The following is a 23,180-nucleotide window of genomic DNA, read 5'->3' on the forward strand; positions in this document are numbered from 1 at the left end:
GTTCATGGTTCATGGCAATTTAAAGCTTTATTGGCTTAGATTTCAATACAACAAATGGCAGTGTGTTTTTTCCATTTATAAAACAATACTTTCAAATACAGTTGTTTCTTGAAATAGGGGGTCGTATCTATTTTAATGTAACTACATGTTGGAAACAGCCTTAAAACATAAGATTCATACTTCCAATATAAGTAAAGGTAAGGTGTATAACTTTGTTTATGACAGCCTGAGAAAAGAGACATTTTTTTGTCCATTCAGATGAACAATTTGTGTGCATGGAAGCCAGGGGGAAAGGAGACTGGTGATATGCCGGCTATTGGAGGATTCATTTCCACGTAGATCCAGTCATACAGTTGGTGCGTGTGCTCACCGTGTTCCCACAGGCTTTTCTCATCGTATTGTATCTTAAAAGACTCACTGAGCCGATTCTTGAAACCTTTGGGCTAAAACTGTTTCAGCCCAAGCAAAACAAAAAAATTGACAGATTTTTGAGCTACAGGCATGGGCATTTTTGTGACTGTGCCATGATGGTCTACTGTAATTACAAAGTTCCACGGGAATCAACAGCAACAAATAGGGAGAAACAAGCAGTAACATAAAGGAAGGATTTTCACTTAAAGCAAAGCAGGAGGTAAAATAAGTGCAGTCAAAGCAAATAAAACTTGACCCTTCTCATCATTCTTTGTCATTTTTGAACATGGAAGAAGTTTCCATTCATTATTGAAGTCCATCATCGCAAGATCAGTCCATTTCTTGGCATCCCCAGGTATATCCAGGTGACATATGCAAAAAAAAAGGGAAAGGAAATAACCCAGAACCTACATCTAGATTACAACTGTGTGCTATCTGATTGTATGTACAGAATAATGCATGCTATAAATTAGAAAACAACAAAAAAACAACAACAACTAAAAGAGCTTGGCCTTCTTTTTCATGTCGTTGCGTTTCCACAGGGGAAGCCTGTCAAATTCCTGGATCTCCATTCCAAAGATCTCAAAGAACGTTTCGGGTGCTAAGTGGCGCTAGAAATGAGAACAAAGGTGGAGAAAAAACAAAGGAGGGGGGATGGTGGGGGTTCTCAGTTAGCGTCAAAGCTGTAAAAAAAGGGTTTTGCTGCAAAAATAACAAGGAGCAACTGATACTGCATGTTCTCAGCTACAGATGTAAGTTTGTGTAACAATGCTGTTGACACAAAATCAAAATGCAGTGTTAACTGAGGAGCGTCAGGAGGAAAACTGATACCTCCAGTCTGGTTCTGTCCACATCCCTTGGCAGTTTAGCTCTCCCTCTACTGGTTATCATGAGCATTTCATAGGGATACACCTTCAGAAGGAGACATGCATCATTAAACAAATAAAACCTTTAGCTAAGTCCCAGAAACGAACAGATATCACCAAACAAAAATCACTAAATTTGAAGTTTTTGGGTAATTCTGACTGTGAGAAAGGATGGGAGAGCAGGTATGTGACAGGAGGCTGACTGGGTTTGTTTTGTTAAGGATATTCAGGAAATGCAGGTGCTTTGATGTGCACAATCTTTTAGTGCTCAAACGTGCAAACTACCAGATAAAGAGAGGAAAAAAATGACTTCAAACTCATGTAACTGGTTATAGTTTGAGAAGCATTTAATATTTAATGGGAACTAAAAAAAAAAAAAGAGAACCAACATCTTTAATGTAGGCCATATAAATCCACATGGGAATGATTGTCCTGGAAATTCCAGGTGCTGGTATTTTTCCAACTAACTGAGGAATAAACTAGCTAATCCTAATCCCAGCTGAGATGCTCAATAATAAGCAACTGAAAGCTCCTTGAAGCCCCTGACCAACTCATATCCACACAGTAATGCCCTTACACACTACATACACAGTATATAGTGATATGAGTTGTTTGGATGAATGACTGGACTTTTACACTGTATGTTGCATACAGTATCCAGTCACTTTGAGTCACAGCCATGTGCAGATGAGCATGAAGAAGCCAGCATGCTATAAGCGCTTGAGTGACTCGGCAGCTCCTTAAGCGGCATGCTGAATCAGGAACCCAGCTAAAGTGAGTCTTTTGTTGTTTTGCTAAAAGAATATATTGGGGGTTTTTTGTATTTTTTATTTTTTTTGTAAAAAAACTACATTAACTGTCCCCGCTCTATCTGATCATATTTTAGCCCATTTGTTATCTCTTAAATACAGTTTCTTGCTAAAGTAGCCCTGGCATTTGGACTTTTTCACATTTTGAGTCATTGCAACCACAAGATTCATTGCGTGTTTAGTGGGATAGAGAAATTTTACACAATACGTTTTTTTTTTTGTTTGTTTGTTTTTTTTATCTTAAAATCTGAAAAGTTGTGAACATTTTTATACTATCCATCTGAACCTAAACATTGCGCAACTACTTACAGCTAAGGAAATGTTTAGGTCAAAGTATACTGATGTGCTAGGATGGCCCAGTTAAAGTCAACCACAGCATCTCCATGGTGAAACATGGTGGTTGTAGCACCATGCTGTGGGACCCTTCTCTTTAGCAGTGTCAGAAAAGTTGATGACAAGATGGATGGAGCGTGCATTAGTTTTAAACCATCCTGAGGCAAAAATTGGTAAGTCTCTAATAACTTGGCTCCTCTAGATACTGAAAGTTGATCACATACATCTCTGCAATATAGCTCAACCTCAATCAGGACTTGTGGTTTTCAAGTTTGACCAAAAATTCTAAACTGAGTACAGTCTTGACTTTGACTAGGCCACTAAAGTACATGCCTGATCGCCAGTTTTTGCTATTTCAGGACACACACACATATATATATATATATATATATATATATTTTTTTTTTTTTTTTTTACATTTTCCCTTCTAAATTTGAGAAGGTTTGACTTGTGTCTGTAACCCCTACATTCCTGGTTTATTCTATGAACTTACTGTCTTCAGTTGTTGCTTTGATAATCATATTTACAAAAGAAAGAGCAAGAAAATAAATATTTTGTACATTGTTTTACAATGTACATTGCTCTTATATTGTTTTCAAGGCAGGCTATTTAAGCCAATTAAATTACACACACCTGCATTTTATTTGACATTGCATTGAATTTAATTTTTAGGTCATCACAGTAAAGTGGGTGGGATAAAAATGCATGCATTTGAAAAACAATGTATAATTTTCCTTCCACTTCACAATTGTGCCCTACTTCGTGTTGCTCCATCAAATAAAATCCATAGAAGTTTGTGGTTGTAATGGGACAAAATGTGAAAAGGTTTAAAGGAATATGAATGTTTTTTGCAAGGCTCTATATTTCTAAATTCACTATAAACATTCAAATACAATCAAATATGAGACATTGTACTCTTTTTTAATGCATCTCATTTGTAATTGATACAAAAAGAAGAAGATACTTGCTTTTGGTTCCAACATATTAGGCATAGATACTCCCCTGTCCATCCTTGCAAGTGCTGCATGGCCATCCTTAATGTGCTAAAGGACAGAACATATACACATGTAATATAGTGGAAGGGGACTGCAAGGTTCATGGCATGAATATACATCCACTCATGACAGTGGGTGCAGTTTTTACTGGATGGAGCGAGTAGCTTGAATACAGCTCAGTTTCTTAGTACTAAAGATGGGCAGTCGTTTACAGCTTTCCTAAATAAACAGCGGTTGTTGTTTTTTTCTGTAGTTCATTTGAAGAAATAAGTATAACATGTAGCTTGAGTCATCACATTGATAAACAACACAGAGTAAGACATGAGGCAATGGTTGTACATTGCATTTACAGTACAGTTGTTCAGCTACTTGGCATATGTGTGTTTGATTCTTATATCTGTTGGAAACCACGGCACAATATGCCCTGTAGTTGAAACTAATTCAAACGGTGATGCAAGCAAGGAGCAGGAGTGGGTGGTGTGCATTCAGGGCAAGGTGACTCTTGCAACCCAATGACCAAGCATAGAATATGATGCAAAGATGAGGAGGCATGCCATGTGAAGAAAAGCAGATGAGAGACATACCTGAAACTCTGCAGGACAAAATGGGACAAAGAATGAGACTCACAGTTAATGGTTTGCTGTCGAGTCCCCCTGCAAGGCTACTTTTATCTACAGCACTGCTGTCCTTGATGAAAATCAAATATTTCAAAGTGCATGTCTTTGTATATGTATGCTTTACAAGCCAATTCTAATGCTGAATATCTCTGGTGAAACTTGCTTTGTGTGGCTTTGTTCGGTTTGAAGTGCTCACCTCTTCCTCCACCACACATGTCTCCATAGCTGTTGTACTGGGTGAAATCTGTAGACTGAGGCTGAAAAAAAAAACAACAAAACAAAAAAACATGGAAATCAGCTTGTTAACTTAGGGAAAAATGTATCTTACAGAGGTTTCACTCCATGTTTCGAAATCTGTTTCCATAGATTTCTTGACACATAATATTCACCCCCCTACTGGTGTGCATTAAGGTTTTATTTACTGGACAAAATTATGAACATACTCGCATAACTAAACATAAAGCATAATACAAACTATAACCTAACAAAATACAACTAAGTAGTGACAAAAAGCAGACAAGGAAAACACAGACAGACACTCAGATATGTAAAACTAAAATGCAGTAAATAGTAAAATAAACCAAACAATTTAAATGTTGAACATGCTTATATATAAAACGTTCTTAATGTTTGTTTGAGTGATAAAAGCCAAACAACATATTGTAGTCAGTTCAGATGGAAATAATATTTCTTTTTTATCTTCAGCCAACTTTGATGGTCCATACAAAATCCACAAACTCAAATAAATGTTTTATACCATCACCCTGAGTGAAACACAGAATACAGTCAACTTTCTCCAAATCATATTCACTGAGTACTCAATGTACTTTAATTTGCATGTCTTTCATTTTATGAAGGAAATACAACTTGTCTAAATTATGAAAATATCTTCAATAAGAGCCACCTTTTGGATTGTTTCTTCAAATTGTTGTTGAAATCACGAGGATTTCTACAAGAGTTTGATGTGCTCAGCTGACTTTAGTTGATCTGACAAATCCTGTAACATGCGCAGAAGTTGCGTCCAGAAGGGAGTTTACAAAATATTAACTCAGAAAGGCTGAGTGAGGACAAATCCACTCAGAAAAAAATGTGAAAACTATAAATTACATTCACAATTATGCACTCCTTTCAGTTGTTCTATCACATGCTAATTTCAAACACATTATAGTTTGCGGTTGTTAACATGAAAAAATGTAGACAAGTTTGCGGTGTGTGAAAGCTGCGTTCTTTACTGTTTATGTAACATCAACACGTCAAGTTTTTCTTACCCGATGCAGACCGTTCCGTCCATAACCAGGCAGAGAGTTGGTCTTCGTTGGAGACGTTGGATCTGAAACACAAATTACACACAATGTACTTATAAAAAAAGTTACTTTTTTTTTAAAGGTTTTGTTGGCTCTAGTGGTCTTTTTTTTTTGAGTGGTCAAAGAGGAAAGTGAGTAATGAGAGACAGGGAAGACATACAGCTAAGGTCATCAGGCCAGGTCTCGAACCTGTGACAGCTGCGTCGAGGACTAAGACCTCCATACGTGAGTTGTGCTTTAACCCTGCGCCACCATAGCACCCCAAGTTTAATTTCTAACTTTGGATGTTTTATGATGCAGGGAATTTACAGTACAGATGTTCTGTTAAGGTACATTGCTGACAAATCAAGACTAAAGCAGCTGAGGAGGCTGTTTCTGGCTACCTGCGTCACAGTTGTTCATTTTGGGATCGTAGCGCTGAGCAGAGAGGCTGCGCGCGTGCCGCTCCCTAATCTGCTCTTTCTCCATCTCCTCCTTCAGAATGAGTTTTCCCAGACCAGACTGAATCTGCACAGTCAAAACCAAACATTAAACCAAAGCCAAGAAGCTTCGGAGAATAAACTAAGACAGCTATGAAGTATTTACAGTAACAGGAATCGAAATATTATCCGACCAACCTTACTGAGATGTTCTTCCTGAAGTTGCTTTCTTTTCAAAGCCTCTTCCTCCTCCTCTTCTCTAGATCGCCTCCTCCCTTCGGAACCTACAGGATTTTAGAGAGGTTACAAAAACCGTCATAAGACGTAATTACATCTAAGACAGAACTGAATCAAACCTGTGTCCTTTCAGGAGACCATGCCTTACAGACACTTCCAGTGAAAAGTTTACATACACTCATTTAGGGCTGATTAATGTAGGTATTTTCTTATAAATGAACCATTTTTTCCAGGGTGGAACCATCAGACACCAAACAACCTCACTGTTTTTTTTTAAAAACAAAGGAATTGGAAGAACAAATTTGAATCTAGACTCCATTTTGTATAACGTCTAAATACGAAGGCTCGAATCTGAAAATTAATCCAGACTATAAATGATGTCATTATGCTTAAAGAGGTGCAACTTCACCTCTTCTGGCTGAAAATGTGACCAATGTTCTTGACATAGTAGGAGGAGCTCATTTTAATTGATTGGTTTCTTGGTACAGACTTTACTTTTAAGCATAAACCGTAAAATTTTAACATAGTTAAAGTGGAAACCATTCCAGAGTTTTAATGTCAGCCTGCTTCAGATTTCCCAAAACCAGTTTTGATGTGTTGGGATCCTTGTCTTGTTGAAAGATTCATGTTACAAACTGTTAGCTTTTGATTGGAGCTGAAGATGAAAATCGTGAAGTTTTGTTGCTTGTGTGTGTGTGTGTGGGTTGCTGTAAATTTGAATGAATAAAGCAGACTAACATGAATCTTCTGGATCTGTCTTCCCAAAGCCCAGACATCAACACTATTGAACATTTAGCTGGGTCAGTACCATCCATCTTCAATCAACCAACTCTGTCACAAACATTAGTTAAAACAAAAAAAGAAAAAAGTCCAGCCAGAAACATTCCAGATGAACGTCAATGACTACAAAGAGAATCAGAATCAACTTTTCTGGCCATGACTCCAGAAATTTTACTTCGGTTTCAAGCACTCACAGCATTTAGTGTAAATACATACCATTTAGAAAAAATACATCAAATAATGAAATGAGCATTTATGTATGTAAATGTACAGCCATTTTTATATAAAGAAAAGAAGAAAACAAAAGACAGGTTCTAGTAGTGTAAATATGCTAACTGTGTTTCACCAACCTAAATATAAAAGTCTAAATAGTTTGTGTCCAGGATGTGTGGGGTCTGCAGAGAAGTCAGTAACACTTAATCGAAGAATTATGGAAGTGTATGTGTGTATTTGAGCTTTAATGCATCATTTCAATACTTTACCCATAAGAGAAAATCAACAAAAAAGTCAAACCCAATTTCTGCTTTCATGCAGCTGTTTCACCCTGGGAAAAGAATGGCTAAAATAAATACATAGACCCCTGTAATTATTATGACACCTACAAAGAGAGGATGTGAACTTCTCACCAGATTTCTTTGTTGAGGGCATAGAAAAACAAAACAAACATGGCTGACTCAATGACTAACAGGTGGACGATTTAACACAAGTCTGAGACAGAGCTGACGAGACAGACAAACAGAGAGAGACTCGTTGGACTATTTGGATACACAGACGTCACAGCTAAATTACACAATTTAGAGGATGTCAAATACACAGAATGTAAGACAGACAGACAAAAGTTTGAAGTCAGTCTCAGTTATCTCTGTCCAGGTTATTTGTGAGGCTTTTGTGATTAGCTGAAGCAATAAAGCAGGACCTCTTGAAGCAGAAAATAAGACAGCCGCAACAGAAACCAGCCACGCCTTCACTCAGCGCAAGCAAAACTTAAATGGCAACTGATGGGTGGGTAAAGGAGTACACTGGGGGTTAATGGAGGGAAGGCAGGTAAGGTGGGGGTAGGAAACAAGCAGAGCTCGGTCTGGGTGAGCTTTTATTTTACCACCAGGGGGCAGCTGCGCACACACAACAATCTACCGTACCTAAAACAGCGAGAGAGTGGGGCCAACAGTCGCCCTCACTCCGGGAGCTGTCATCCAGGGAGGGAGCATGGGCAGCAGGGAAGGTGGCGGATCTGATGATGTCCTCACCGGACTTGCTTTGCTGAGCTACGGCAGCTGTATCTAGGTTGGTAACCATGGGAACTGAACTATCAGTGTCTGGGTCACAGTCTCAGCCACGAGGAAATATCTTAGCGCCACAATCATTCAGTACCGGGTCGTGTGTTCACAGTGCAAAAATGACTTTCCCTAGCAAGTCACTGCGTGTCATGCAGAGCAATAAAACAAGCCGGAGCAGCTAATCCAATTCACTGAGATGAAAACTTAATGTCTATTCAAGAGAGCAAACTCTGCAACCCAGTAACATCCAAAATAGAGCTGCAACATCTCTGTTCAGAGGTAAAAGCTTAGTGACTAAGGTGTTAAAGACACATATCTATTTTTTACTATCAATAAAAAAAATACTTCCTCCACTTTAAACTTGAAAACTGATAGATTTGAATAGAGTTGAGCTTGCTGCAGGCAGGGGAATACAAGAAAAATGCTGCTTCAACCTAAAGCATCAAACAGGTAAAAGTAAACTAAAACAACAGCTCCAATCTCATCTTTAGTTCATGTGGGAAAATAGACTGACAGCTTATGTGCTTAACCACACTTAACGTCATTGGGTAAATTCTGGGTCAAACATTTCAAGCTCATTTTGATTTTTTTGTCAATTAAAAGAAGAAAAATATGTGAACTGGATCTGTTTTGGGGGGGAATTTAAGTTAATTTAAATACATTTTATATTAGCAAAGAAAACAGGACATATATTAATAAGCTAGCAAGCTCAGGTTACAAATCCTACCCAATGAGATCCAATAAATTAATATATTAAAGCCCACGTAACATTATAACTTAGCTTGCACAATGCTGCTCATGAAGAATTAACAATATCGCCTACTAATGCAACCCAGCAAGAGTTTTGCACGTTGTCTTATCCGAGTCATAATCACACCATTTTCAGAACTTGTTGAGATGGACAAAGTGCCGTGTAGAAGCAAACTACAGACAGAAAAGGATTAGAGACAGACTTCAAACATCACACTGACACTGAAGGTGACTATGATTAGATGAACACACTGAGTCAACTGGGTTCAGTTGAGATTTTTTCTTCAACATCCAAAAATGTTTTTGTTGTTGTTTTTATATTTAATACCTGAAATTGTTTGCATTTTTATTTAGCACTTAGATAGAACATATCCAGGAATGGGAATCATAACTATTAAAAACATTTCTGTTTTAATAATCACTCATTAAGGGAAATTTTAAATTTTCATAAATTATTATTCTGCAAAACAAATCCTGAATTAGGCAGAAAGTTACCGTGAAGTTTGTAGATGGGCGGTTTTCTGTAGATGTTGATCCCCTGATCTGAAAGCAAATAAATACAGAACAAAGCTTCACTTAGAAAACTGCTTTTTGTATTTACTTAAATGATTTTTTTTGCGTGGTATTAAAATTGTTCGATAATCTGATACATTTAAGTGGGACAAAAAAGGAAAAACACAAGACACCTGCACTGTACATCATGTTTATACGCCAACTTAATTTTTTTTATACATATTTTGTTGCTGTAGGTCTAAAAGCGGATCCTTTATGGTGTAGAGAGAGACAGAAAGAAACAAACCAATTGAGACAACAACATAACAGAAATGCAAAGAGAGTCAACAGAACGAGCAGTGACAGGGTGCGCTCCAGCTCCTACCTGGGACGTGGAAATGTTTAGGGGTCTGAGAGAGAGGCGGGGTGACCGGCCGGCTGTCGGGCCTGAGCGGCAGGGGGGAACTCCGGCCACTCGGTGGGTCGGGGCCTCCAGTGAGAAGAACCAAGAACAGAACATGAGCACGTTCACTAAAGTCTGAATTGCGCAACACACAGGGGCCAAAAGGACCAGGTGAGGAGATGCTGGATGAACGAGACGCATTCTGGAAAACCCAATTGATGTAGTTGAACAGATGCAGCTCAAACTAACAGATAAAATGCTCTGGAGATGGTAAGTAATGTAGGTTAATCGCAGGAGCTTTTATTCAGGAAACTAATTCCTCACAGCAAGCAGCGGCTAACCTTCGCAGTAGAGGGGAGAAATATTTGTGCCCTCTGGAATTTTCCACATTTTCTCATATTCAAGCCACAAAGCGACTCGTGTTCTCTAACAAACCTCCAAGGCTTTTATAAGTCACTCTGTCTTCTGAGAGCAACTGGTTGCATTGCTTTTTCCCAGGGAGCAAAAATGAAGCTGAATGCAATTGCATGCCACACTTTTCAGATTTTATATTGCAAAACGTTTTGCATGTCATGTACCTCTGTGTTGTAATTAAACACATTGAACTTTGTGGTTGTAATGGGACAAAATCAGAAAACGTTCAGTTTGAATGAATATTTTTGGAGGGCAATATGCCCAACCCTTTTATTGTGTTTTAGTTTTAGATTTAATGGACCTATTGTGCAATCCAATAGCGGTGATGAGACGTTAGATATTGACTTTGTTTTGCAGATACCTGAAAAATGCATGCAAAGTGACTAAAGACAAACAGTGAGTCTGTCAGCTATTTCAGTCAAACTGGCAAGTTGGTGAAAATGTAAGGGTTTGGCTGCAAGACTCTTCTTAAGACAAACTACAGGTGTGGTTCTGACGGGATATGGAGATGGATCCGGGTGACAGATGACACACTGATGAGGGGCGGCCATCTGACTGAATGGAAATGACGTGTTGCTTCAAAGCTGGGCGTCAGACACATGTGGCTTAGGCCCCTTACCTTGGCTATGGGGGAGGAAGTGGTGTCTGAAAGGGGAGGTGGGACGAGAGTCACTATTTCTGGAGCCCACACTGTTACTGCACAGGGAGGAGCAGAGCTTCTGCATGCCTGTCAGAGCTTCTGCAAGGAGGGAGGAAAGGTGTGGGGCAGAAACCCCAGTGCCAGGCAGCAGAAGTGGACAACGTGAGGAGGAGGAAGTAAAAGGGTGAGACGACGGGGGGCCAAAGGAAAGGGGAGAAATACATGAGTCAAATGTGAAAAAGTAATAAAAGACACCCAAAGTGAAAGGTAAGAAATAGAAAAAAAAAACAAGTGTAAAACAGGCCATTTTGCCCCCTTACTAGTTTGTACCATCACTTCATGCTGTTGCCATTCCACTCTAATCAACCTTCCCATTCACAATCTGCCAATTATTTTACCATTGTACTGCAACAACACAAAGTCTTACCAAGGATTTCTGGTCTAGTTTCTAGTGCAAATAACTTGGTGCACTTGAAATAAAATAAAACTAACTTACAAATAACTTTCCAGCAAGTTATAGGAGCTTATTTTAAGTCAGTAGTTCCTTAATACTGAATTGAAAGAAAAGTACTAGATTATTAACGTAATGCATTAGTGATTTTGCTAACTTAGAAAACATTTATCACACGTTTTACCAGATTAATTCTAAAGCGCTAATTTACTTGGGTGTTTTGTAAAGTTTTCGTTGAATAAAGTTCAACGTCTGTGATGAAGTTTTGGTTGTCGACCGATGAATTTCTCAAGTAGTTACATGTAAATATTCATGCTCTCATTTTGAAGTGGGTAAAAACCGTGCAGGCAGTAGTTCAGCTTTCTCTCCTCATGTTTTCTCTCATGAGGAGTTTGAAAACTTTATTTCAAATTTAGAAATAGGACCAAAGTAAAACACGGACAGTAGAGAGCAACATATAAATATGAATATAATACCTAAGGCATCACAGTATATGTAAATTATAATATCAAAATTAAATTATTGCTCAATCAAGGGCAGATATCAACTAAAGTTAGCGTTTTAGCATTAGCTTCCACTAAATATTGTGATTTAGCATTAACAGAACTAATGTCTACGATTAGTTCTTTAAGGTTAGCGAAACTAACTTTTAAGTTTGCTGTGCCCACCATTGTACGTTTATTTATATTAATTACTGGAAATTACAATAAGTAATTGCTCCTAAATCTCCAAACAGAGGTAACAACTATCTGAAGGAGGTAACATATTGACCCTTAAGAGATATTCTACCAAACCAATTTTTCATCACAATGAGGAAAGTGAATCATTTTCTAGAAGATAAACGTTATAATAAGCCTGAAATCATTTGTTTTGAAAGAAAAAAAAAAAACATGACCAAACCTCCACGTGCTAATCTCTTCGAGTACGCACCAGGTCGGTGAAAATGCTGCGGTGACCGTGATAGGGTGGGAGTGTAGCCATGGCGATTATACACCGGGGACCCTATGGAGCCTTGACTGGTGGATCTTTGGAGAATGCGGTCCCTCCTGTCATAAAAACTCTGTCGCACATGCACAGATTGGGAAATGTTTTATTGAGATCAATCACACTGCAATTCACAGAGCGAGCGGAAACGACTGGCTCACCTCGGCTGATGGGGTTGGCGACATGTTTCTGGACGACTTGAAAAATAAAACAAACAGTTCTGATTCAGAACAGCTGTTTTTCTGTTTGTTTTTTTTATAACAAATATTAAATATAATTTATATTTCCTTTTTCATTCAGTGAGTAATGGTTTTATAACTTTCACAACAACGTCTTACCTTGTCATCGGGCATCGGGGAACGCTCCCGTCTAGCAGAGAGGAGCTGAGAAAAACAAAACAGTTGTCTCAAGGGAAAAAAAACATTTTTTTACTCATCTTTACCAGGCTGCTGGTCATTTTGGTGTGCATTCAGCAGAAGAAGAAGCATGCAGTTATTGTATTTACCTCTCCCACACACTCTCGTCTCTCGTCTTTCTCGTCCAGAGAGGTTGTGTACATGGGTTCATACGTGATAAGATCAGGGCGCTCGATGTCATAAATGGCTTTGACTTTTGGAATGGCAGCTAAGTCTCTGTAATCAAGGATCTCATTGTCTACTTTTGCCTAGGGAGACAAATATGCAAACACACACAAGAATGAAGGGAGATTATTGAGATTTGAAACTATCTAAATATATTTAGACATGTTCAGCATGTCAGCGGGAGTTTCTCACATAGATGGTGTGACCCGGTGAGCCAGGTATGCTTGAACCAGGTCTGGAACAAATGCTCTCAGACGACGACCTCGTAGGCTATGAAATACAAAAACATGGGTAGATTTTTTTTAAACTATCTGTAAGTAAGTCACTCTTTTAACACAATCCACAACCAGCTGCAATCTGCAAATTGCAACTACATTTTAATTCATTTGAATATCACTGAAAAGTTGATTTACTTTTTGTTTGACTTTAAATGAATTAAAGTCAAACTCAAATACTGTATAGGTTCATCACATACAGGGTGACATATTCTATGCATTTATTTCTGATCATTTCAGTGATTATGGTTTACAGCTAATGAAAAACTAAAATTTAGTTTCTCAGAAAATGTAAACATTACTTAATAACAACAAAGCACAGAAATGCTATGATACAGAAATCATGAAGAAGAAGAAGAAGAACTTTACAGTTATACAACAGACATTCACTGGCACCCTCACATGAAAAACAAGCCACAAAAAGTCTTTGCAAAAGAAGTTCACTGTTCACAGAGAGCTGTGTCCAAGCGTACTAATAGGAAAGCTTAGTAGAAGGAAAAAATGTGGTTGGAAAAAGTGCAAAAGCAACAGAGATGTTTGCAGCTTAATGTTTATGTGGTACCTGAGGCTCATTTTACATGAATTACTGAATCGATGTGGCGTGGCATGGATGAAATCAGCTGCGCTGAGGCGTTAAGAATGACTTTAACAATGACCTTTTGTGGCGTGCTCTCTGACGATGTACTTCCTTGACAACTCATAAGCTACCAGACTTTCTCATGACTTCGTCAGTCATAGCTTTACTATAACAACACATTTCTATACTGATGGTTTTGTTGATCTTATGTGATATTCATAATTTTCTGAGAAACTGAACTTTAGGTGTCTTAATGGTGTTCTAATTTTTTGGGATGCTCTTGTAGATTATTTTCCAATCTCCCTGAACAGTTCACATTAGCTTAATTGTTGTATGAGCAATGAGGGGGAACCACCTTATATCTTGCAGCAAGTTTTGCCCAAATCCAGTCCTGGGGAGCTGCAATTCTGCAACTTTCAAATGCATCTCTGCTCCAACCCATCTGAATCTAAAGAATGGCTTGTTTCAGCGTTTTGATTCAGTTGTGTTGCAGCAGGGATGTGTTTAAAAGTTCCAAGGTAGTAGTTGGTCTTCTGTACTCTGGTAACCTAAGGCACTTAATACTAACATGTCATCTCATGATGAGTTCATTCATTTGCAAATTTTGCAAAGTGAATTAGTGCTTTAGCTCTGTGGTTTGATGGTCTAAAGAGCCTCATGCTTGGAGATGAGGAAGCTGAATGGCAGCAGCAGGTCTGAATCCGATGAGTTTTGGGTAAATGGAGGTTTTATTTAAAAAAAAAAAGAAAAATTACTCAAAACTTAAAAGTTTTCTCTTCCACTAAATGTGTGCCTCTTTGTCTCATCATGCAGCGTAGAAGTGAACAAGGTTAGGTCTGCACTGAATGGCTGAGCCAGAGAGAGGGCACTGCAGGCTGTCTCCAGCAGGTGGCAGCATGTAGTGATCTGGGTCCTTAATGTATGTGGTGGAAATACAGGATGATGCCATCTGATAGCCAATACTGAATACAGTACCTGCCTTTCTGTTTGTTGGAGGAATAAGAGGGACGGAGGCAACAGCTGTGGAGGAAGGGAGAGGGGGGGTTCACAGTGCCTCTTCTGCCCAACACCAGTTCACACACACACACACACACACATCATCACATGTAAATATGAACAAACAAACACTCGCACACAGCCTCGACAGTGCCCAAGCAGGCAAATTATTTTAACCACAGATGGTTAAAGTTTAACATGTCCATCCAGGGAACATAAGAGAGCATGTTGAGCTTGTTACACATTCTTAATCTCTGTCTTTTCCTGGAAAATAATGTCAAGAGGGCTAAAACAGAAAGGTAACAGGAAGTGGCATAGAAATAATTCCCGAATTCCTACCCGCTCTCTGTGTCTCTCCTCTGTTCTGGTGGTGTTCTTGCAGCCGGGATGCCACACTGTCGAGCCTGGAAAGCAAGACGGAAGGTGATTATGTAAGCCCAAACAAATGTTTTTGGTCCCATAATTTAAATAATTATTATCAATCATCATTAAAAGCCAAATCTGTGCCAAGAAAAGAACCAATCTTCATGAACTTTACAAATTCTGACAAGAATGTTGATCAAATTATTCTTCCTTCAACAATTATGTGGAAAAATTGTTGATAGCTGCACTTGTGTTTTAAAGATAAATGTATGAATGAGTTTCTCAAGATCTTGCTCGGATTTTAGTCCTTTGACCTTAGAAATGTTCTTCTGGTGATAGAAGGCCGACTATGTAATTGTCTTCATTTGTCTCTGAAGTTTCAGGTGTTTGTTAGGTTTAAGGTAAGGGCCAGCTTTAGCCTATAGAAATTAATTAAAAATAAATTTAAGTCAATGGAAATTCTTTGTGGAGATAGAAAATATACCCATATGGACATGCAAATAACATAATTAATGTTTGACGAGTCTAGCTGCAAAGCAGAAAATGACATTAAGTTAAAAAAAACTTAAAACAATTTTTAATTCTTAAATTGCCAATTTGTTGATATATGCTATTTAAGTTAATATAATACAAATTAGGCATGTGGAGAATGAATCACATTATTTGTAGCTTAATCCTGATGGGAGATAGTGGAAAGGTAACAACTATCACATGAAACAACCTCTTATGTTTAGGCATGTATATTATTTCCTGCTTCAAACCCATTATTAGTGGCTCACCTAAGATTTACCCAAGAGATCACAACAGTGAATTTAGATCCACTCACCTTGCAGATACATCTCTTCTCCCTCTGTGAACATCTGATTGCACCTGCTGCATCTCGCACAGCTGGGGTGGTAGTGCTTATCTCCTGCCTGAAAAACACGGAGCAAAAACTCAACAAAAAAAATAAAATAAAAAAAAGACTTGACATCACATGGAAATGAAGATCAATGAAGCCTGCAGCGAGCCAAGCTGAGACTTCCAGGCTACAAAACCAGGTGCTCCACCTGCTTCCTGTTACACTTCTTCCTCCTTCCAAGATCCAGGTTACTCTTAATGTATCGCACTCCCTTTAAAGAGGATGCTTAATTTCACTTTGCATGCTGCACTCAAGCACGATGACCCACAAAATCGCTGACTTTGTTCAAAATGTGACCACCACGACATCCATCCACTCAACGGTGAACCTGCCTTTCAAAAACCCGCTTTGAGCGAACCTACAAAACGCAACGCAATAAAAAGATATGATAGCTGGAGAGTCTAAATTTCCTTCCACTCAGATGTGGCACTTTGCATGCAAAGTGCTCCATCATAAAAGCTACTGCGAGTTTGACCACGGATGATAAATAGCCAAATGAAATACAGCCTGCAGGATAACAACTCTGTGTAACATTTCAGCCTGCAAGTGGACACTTAGTGATATGCATAGTATTTGCATTTTACTGCATAAAACAGTTCAGTTGTCTGTGCTATTACTGTCCAGTTTATGGCCTGACTCAAATTTCCTTTTCAGCATAAAAAATAATTAATATTGTGATTAAGGAACTGCTTTTTCTTATATGATTGTGGTGGCTTCATAAAGTATAAAGAGCTCCTGTTTGCCTCCGATGGGTTACTATTGCTGTGCAGACAGATCATCAGTGCCCAAAACTTAATTTACACAAACACAGCTCACACCATATGAAGCTTAAGCCCAGAGTTTCATAAGAGCCGCACGACATACAGAATTAATAAATAATCACATCCTAAATGTCAGAGGACATTCGTTGGGTGGGTTTATGTAATAATTATGCAATTTGTGGCAACGAAAACTTGTAGAGTGCATGCCACTGGAGTTAGAAAATCTGCAAAGAATTAATATTTTACATGCATAAAGTCATGTAAAAGAGTCTGCTTGGATGGATGCTGAAGAGATTACACATCAGGGATTACAAACTACATTTCACAATTCTGCTCTGTGCAACATTTTATACTGGAAGCAGAGCAGCTTAATATATGCAAATTCTCCATTTATTTCAGTGCAAAACATTTAAATATGCATATTCCAAACAATATTATGTACGTTCAAGAATATTCCTGCAGCAGTTTTACGTAAAAACATTGTGCCTTTATATTCTTACCTTAGGCAGGCTCACATAAGAGTAAGATGAGGTTAATAATTTGTTCCAAGAAGCATGATAGATGGCTGCACAGAGAGTGCACAGGGACACATCTTCCTTTTGTATGGAGTCTATCAGCTGTATGCAGGGTGTGCAGTTTCTTACCTCTAACACCTTCCCCGTGATGAACTGATGACACGCCTCACACTGAACTCCAAAATGGATCTGGTAGTCTTTCTCACAGTAGGGGGCGCCATCCCTATAAAGAGGAGTGAGACAAATCCAATCCAGGATCCAGACATACTGTCACAACACACGGCTGGATCTGAGCAGGAGGCGTGTTGAGAGAGCAGCTGCTTACTTGCTGATGTACTCCCCGGTCAGCACTTTGCCACAGGCCTTGCACTTAAAGCAACCCAGATGCCACTGTCTGTCCAGCGCCAAAAGAGCCTGACCGTTCTTGATGTCGCGGCCACATCCTGAGCAATCTAGGAAGGTAGAAGGAGTAGAAAGTGCGGTTAGGTGCAATACGAAAGGTTCATTCCTGTCAATAATGCCAATAAAAAAGTGAAACCCATTTATTATGTAGCTATTTTGCACATTTTACACAATTATCTATGTCAAGTGATTCTTTTTTGTTAAATTTGGTGATTATGACTTACAGCTAATAAATTCAGTTGATCAAGCAGGAAGAATATTACATGAATGATTTTTTTTTTTTCATCCATAAGGTTTGGGGTGAAGGTTTGGGGAGCAAAGTCATCTGCTGGAGTTGGTTCACAGTGTTTTATCAACTCCAATGTCAATGTGGCCATCTACTTCAAAACTTTCCCTTTTACTGACAATCTGTATGGAAATGTTATCATTCTCCAGTGGGACTTGGCACCTACACATGATGTCAAGCGTACCAAAATGTGCTTTGATGAAGATGGTATCACTGTGTGTTGTAGGCTAGGAAATTGGCTTAATTTCTGTGTTGCTGAATTTTGGTTTGTATTATCAAAACTAGCACTTAAAATATATAATTCTGTGTGAGATACGTCTGTAAATCCTGCAAGTTTTACAAATGAATTCAGTTACTGAAATAAATTAAATTTTTTGACTACATTCTAACTGAGTGAGCAATATTTTTGGTTGAATTATAAAATAAATTGACATTGCCAGAAACAAAAGTTTGGATTCAAGTAAGAACACGCCTCCACGAGCTGAAAAACTGATCAGGCGTGTCAATTCTGACCCGAGACATTAGATGGAGACAGAGTGCAATCAGCAGCGGTCTGACAGCTGCCCCTTCTTATCAACACTCAGGACTGAAAGCTTCATCCATATCCAAGTAGGATCTTGAGGCAGTGCAAGTGCAAAATGTTGGTCGCCATCTCCTCTTTAATAAATAGAACAACTCAGAGCCAACTGTAAGCACAGAGGATAACTTTGCACGGCATAACAAGGCTATGATGATGACGCGAGTAGAATCAGCATGCCTTATTTATAGGTGACCTTGTCTAAAAGCTCTTCAAACACAAGCAGAGAGACCAGCAGGGGTGGGAGAGGCGAGCAGGAGGGAGAGGATGAGGAGCTGGAAGAGGAGGGGTATTTCAGGGCAACGCATTCCCCGCTCCAGAGGGAAGGAAATGCATGGGTATGAATTATTTAGCAATGCCTGTCTTGGTGTTATACACAAAGCAGAGCTGTGCAGAGAGAGAGCTGGAGGATCCCCTTCAAAAGGTGGACCTCTGTCATTCCTCTCATTCCTTTGGCTTTACTGGAGACTTTCTGGGATATTATGTGGATTGGAAAAGATTCCTTTACATCTGTTTGACATTTAGTTTTAGTTGGTCTTTTATTGCCTGAATAAACAGCTTATAGCTGCAGATTGTTGCTAATATTACACCATTTTAAACTTTCAAGAAAGTTGTATACAGTGACTTTACAAAGTGTTCACCTCATTGTGTGTTTCGCCCTTTTTATTTCTTTAACAAATAGAAATGTGTGGGGGGTTTTATTGTAGTTAGTATGAAAAAAAGGAAACATTATAACTTCATCAGATGGGTTTTAATTTTTATTCCTATGATGATGAACACAGCAAACAACCAATAGCAATTATTCTAAAATCGTCTGGACATCTAATTAGAGATTACGAGTAATTTAATCACATTTGTGTGGACAAAATCCTCAACTTCCTAAAACGTCTTTTTAATTTGTGAATGAATGCGGGTTAATCCCTCTTAATTGCATGAAGTCCTGCGGTTAATTGTGATTGAAAATTGTAATCATTTCATGCTCCCTTGTATTTGTATTGCCTCTCAAAATATTGATGCCCTTTAAACTGTTCCACATTTTGTGATTCCCTCTCTGTTAGATAATTACTATATGTCATCTTACAGCTGGCAACAACATATTGAACGTATTAACGTATTAAAGAGTAGCTTCTCACTTCTTACACAGCTTTGTCCAAAAAAAAACAAAAAAAAAAAACATCCTGATTGTGGAGAGGATATTAGTCTGTCTAAGAAGTGTGAAATGATTGGCATTCATCAGAGAAAACATCCAAAAAGATTGCAATACAGACTAAAATTGGGTTGAGAACTATTGAATTCATTATCAAAAATGGAAGGAAAGTGGGGAGCCATCGTCTTCGAGGAAGAAATTTGGTCAGAAAGAAATCCTGATTCATCGTGATTAATAGAAATCCTCTTTGCAGTTTACCATGGACACCATAAGCATGTGGAAGTAGGTGCTCTAGTCAGATGAGTCCAACGTTTTTTGACCTTTGCAAAAAACGTTATGTCAGGCAAAAAACTAAAATTACACTTCACTACTGCAACAAATGGTGGTGGCTGCATCATGCTTTGGGATGCTTTTTTACTGCAGGAAGGTTAATGTGGGGAAATTTCAGAAGAAAACTTGTTAGAGCCAGGAAAAGAATAGACACTAGAGTGAAGGTTCACCTTCCAGAAAAATAACACCTCTACATCTGCAGTCAACTATACGATTGAATACTTCAGATTAAGGTGTCTAAAATATCCAAGTCTTACCTTATGTTGTGTTTTATGTTTCTTCGTTTAGTTTTTTTTTTTTTTACCAAAGTCTTTACAAATCGTTGCCAAAATTGGGAAAACTCATATCCTTTTAATTTAACTTCACAAAGACCCACCAACACCTTAACAAAATATATCAAAATTTGTGGGAATATTTTTGAAAAACAGTGCCTGAAAGGATTTATCTGTGGAATATTTTCAAATTCTCCGACATATTCTCTCTAAATGAGTAAAATCACATGTGTTTAAACAAAATTTCAGTTAATATTTACATGATGTTGACATGTAAATAATTCGTAAATACTGAAAAGCAGTTAAAAAAGACTGTAAACAACTACATTAGAAGTCATGGAGCAACACACTAGTTACTCCACGCTTTCCAGCCTCGAGTGAAACCAAACATGAGCTTTTGCCAAGCTAATTTCCTTCCTGTATTTTTATAAAACAAAACAATAGCTACTTACTGCTGGAGCCCAGGATGTCCTTCGGTCCAGGAGACATGGGCTCGACGCAGTACTGACACAGGCAGTCCTTCCCGTTGAAGGTCACCCTGTCTCCGGCCGGGAACGGTCGTCTGTCAGACATGAAGTCAAAGAAACAACATGGTGTTGTTGCCCCGTGGCAAGTGTTACAGCTTATTAGTTACGGGTTGCAGGGCTGAAGATGACAGGACTCTCTGATGAAGATGTGTGTCAACACTGAGCGCCTGAGTAGGACATTTGGTCAGACAACATACAGAAACGACACATGGCATTCTGCTGCACACTGTCGACTGGATTTCCCACCAGTCTCATCTTAGTTCATCACCACAAATCAGTCTGTGCATCCTGGGTGTGGTCACCAGCTGTCCTTGAAATCTGATTGGCCACCCTGCCTGGCCACACCCACCACAGCTGCCAATCAGTTTGTACTGTACATAGACTAAATGTTTGCATTGACTAAAAGGTGTGCCTTATTTTATTTTATCCATTTACGTAGAAATTTATTGAAGATTGCAAAAGCTGCTTGTGGTTATTTTATATTATTTATATGACATTATTCCTCAGTTTAATTTTTTTCAATAGATTAATCTGATAATACTTATTGAGTTGAAGATCTTTCTATGTAATGTTATTTGTTTGAAATAAAGTACATTTAAAATATAAACAAATAAATACTGTGCATAGATTTTGTCTACACTTTCAGTAGATGACAGAAATGCTTTTTTGTTGATTTTTTTTTAAATGCAACATTACATATTAATTAACATTTACAAGAAAATCCAGGAGATGATAGCCAAGTGGCTTATTTCCGTCCCTAATCCCTTCAGCAGGTTGATGTACATGACGTTTAATAAGAAAAATAAAAAGCAGCCTCCATACTGCAAAAAAAGAAAAAAAACTTTTCATAAAGGAGAAAAGGGGGGTAATTAAACAGTTGTTTGCAATTTGTAATCAATAATGGCTCAGTAATTTTGACTTTAAGTTGATAAGTTGAATAGAGCAAGCACAAGGGCGTTAAAAAAGAGTTGTATACTCTTCTGTTTAGCTAAGCTATGCTAAGCTAAACAGGCTAATAATGTGACAAGAAAATAAGCCTGCTAAACAGATTCATGTGTTTTGTTTGGATAAATAAATGATTATGTTATTCACGTTTTCTTCCACTGTTCATTGTAAGACTGCAGTGCATTTATATGAAATTACAATTTTAGCGTGCCACCCATGTGGTCATGATGGATGACCACATGTTCATCCATCATCAGGAATATTAGGTTTCTCAAAGCTGAGTTAAGGCTGAGACAATCTTGCCCCATAATTAGAAAAAAAAAAAGATTTAGACACGCCCCTGCTGTGCATGATGTGATTCTCACTGAACTGGAATCTTTAAGAAATGTTTCTGAAATCCACGTTACGTTTGCAGAGATATTCAAGCCATGGCTTCAGCAGACGCCTTACTTGCAGATGGTGCAGACGAAGCAGGAAGGATGGTAGGTCTTGCCCAGGGCGGTGACGACTTCTCCCTCGACAAAGTCCCCGCACCCATTGCAGCGGGTGCCGTGCATGCGCTGGTAGTCGAGCATGCACAGATATTCCCCATTCTTCATGAAGAAGCCCCCCTGGGCGAGGTCACAGCCGCACACTGTACATGACACATACATTTGTTGTCATTTAGTCCTTTGCCAATATCTGCCATTAAAGCCACCCAACCCCTGAACGCACCGGTGGCTTTGTTGAGAGGCTCACCCAGTGTGTGAAATAGCTGCTGACTAAAAGGTCACAGGGAAATACATCTAACTGCTTTCTGTATTGCAGTGGGAAGCAAAACATAGAAGTGTTCAATCATCTTTGATTATAATCGCACAACTAAAACAAAATGAAGTAATAATTTAGCTCAGGAAAGATTTGTTTTGCTGATAAACGGTTTTGAATAATGTGCCAAATCTTCAGGCTCCAACAAGTTTCCTTCAATTCAAATATAACCTTGTAGTCTGCACAAACATGAAAGACTGAAATAACTAGAGATGCTATGTGGAGGATTACGAAAAGTGAGAAATGTGATGTGATGTTGAATTCAGCTCCAAGTTTGTAAAAGTAACTCATCTGCCCTGTTCTAATCATTTAATGAAGGAAAATGTTGAATTCAAGCAATTAAATAAAATTTCAAAATAGTTTATTGTAAGCATTTTAAAATTTACAAGTAAAATAAATTTCACCACAACTTACGCATTTAGCTACAACTTTATCGGGGTTTGGTCTTGGTGGCTGGTAAAATGCTTTTCGGTTTTTAATAAACTTTTAACAAGTGGCCAGAAAATTTGTGAACATTCATCAAAAGCTTCCATCATGACCCATGCACTTCATTTATAGGCCTGTAATTTTAAAACCTTTGTGGACTGTTTAATGTTAAATATCATTCTTATGTAAACGGCCAACACTAAGTCCTGAGGATGGATGGAGAGGGTGACGAAAGGAATCATCTTTAATTGCATTAGAGCCCAGAGATGATGAGATTACTGACATAACTGAGTCCAAAAGAAAACCAGCACCA

At 38.4% G+C, this 23,180-nt stretch overlaps 1 protein-coding gene across 21 annotated transcripts in view; it reads right to left on the minus strand.

The window, feature by feature from the left end:
• Positions 1-8: 8 nt before the first annotated feature.
• Positions 9-23,180, minus strand: part of ablim1a (actin binding LIM protein 1a) — a 60,046-nt gene continuing 36,874 nt past the window's right edge. For 4 of the 21 annotated variants that reach the window (XM_016671159.1, XM_016671154.1, XM_016671149.1 and 1 more), the window contains exons 3-26: positions 22,088-22,271; positions 20,618-20,727; positions 17,477-17,603; positions 17,281-17,374; positions 15,801-15,888; positions 14,951-15,015; positions 14,591-14,635; positions 12,956-13,033; positions 12,688-12,846; positions 12,521-12,565; positions 12,344-12,379; positions 12,129-12,258; positions 10,727-10,846; positions 9,676-9,780; positions 9,294-9,341; positions 7,911-8,051; positions 5,953-6,038; positions 5,719-5,842; positions 5,300-5,361; positions 4,228-4,288; positions 3,999-4,006; positions 3,388-3,462; positions 1,243-1,323; positions 9-1,022 (exon numbers count right to left, since the gene is read on the minus strand). In XM_016671159.1, the coding sequence (XP_016526645.1) occupies positions 909-1,022; positions 1,243-1,323; positions 3,388-3,462; positions 3,999-4,006; positions 4,228-4,288; positions 5,300-5,361; positions 5,719-5,842; positions 5,953-6,038; positions 7,911-8,051; positions 9,294-9,341; positions 9,676-9,780; positions 10,727-10,846; positions 12,129-12,258; positions 12,344-12,379; positions 12,521-12,565; positions 12,688-12,846; positions 12,956-13,033; positions 14,591-14,635; positions 14,951-15,015; positions 15,801-15,888; positions 17,281-17,374; positions 17,477-17,603; positions 20,618-20,727; positions 22,088-22,271 (2,186 nt within the window). In that variant the 3' untranslated portion in view covers positions 9-908. Of the gene's footprint in view, positions 1,023-1,242; positions 1,324-3,387; positions 3,463-3,998; positions 4,007-4,227; positions 4,289-5,299; positions 5,362-5,718; positions 5,843-5,952; positions 6,039-7,910; positions 8,052-9,293; positions 9,342-9,675; positions 9,781-10,726; positions 10,847-12,128; positions 12,259-12,343; positions 12,380-12,520; positions 12,566-12,687; positions 12,847-12,955; positions 13,034-14,590; positions 14,636-14,950; positions 15,016-15,800; positions 15,889-17,280; positions 17,375-17,476; positions 17,604-20,617; positions 20,728-22,087; positions 22,272-23,180 lie in introns of those variants that run through there. The other 17 variants (XM_016671163.1, XM_016671161.1, XM_016671150.1 and 14 more) reach the window with 16 other exon arrangements.

The sequence above is a fragment of the Poecilia formosa genome, unplaced genomic scaffold (assembly GCF_000485575.1).
Source record: "Poecilia formosa unplaced genomic scaffold, Poecilia_formosa-5.1.2 Scaffold42, whole genome shotgun sequence".
NCBI classification, from domain to species: Eukaryota; Metazoa; Chordata; class Actinopteri; order Cyprinodontiformes; family Poeciliidae; genus Poecilia; species Poecilia formosa.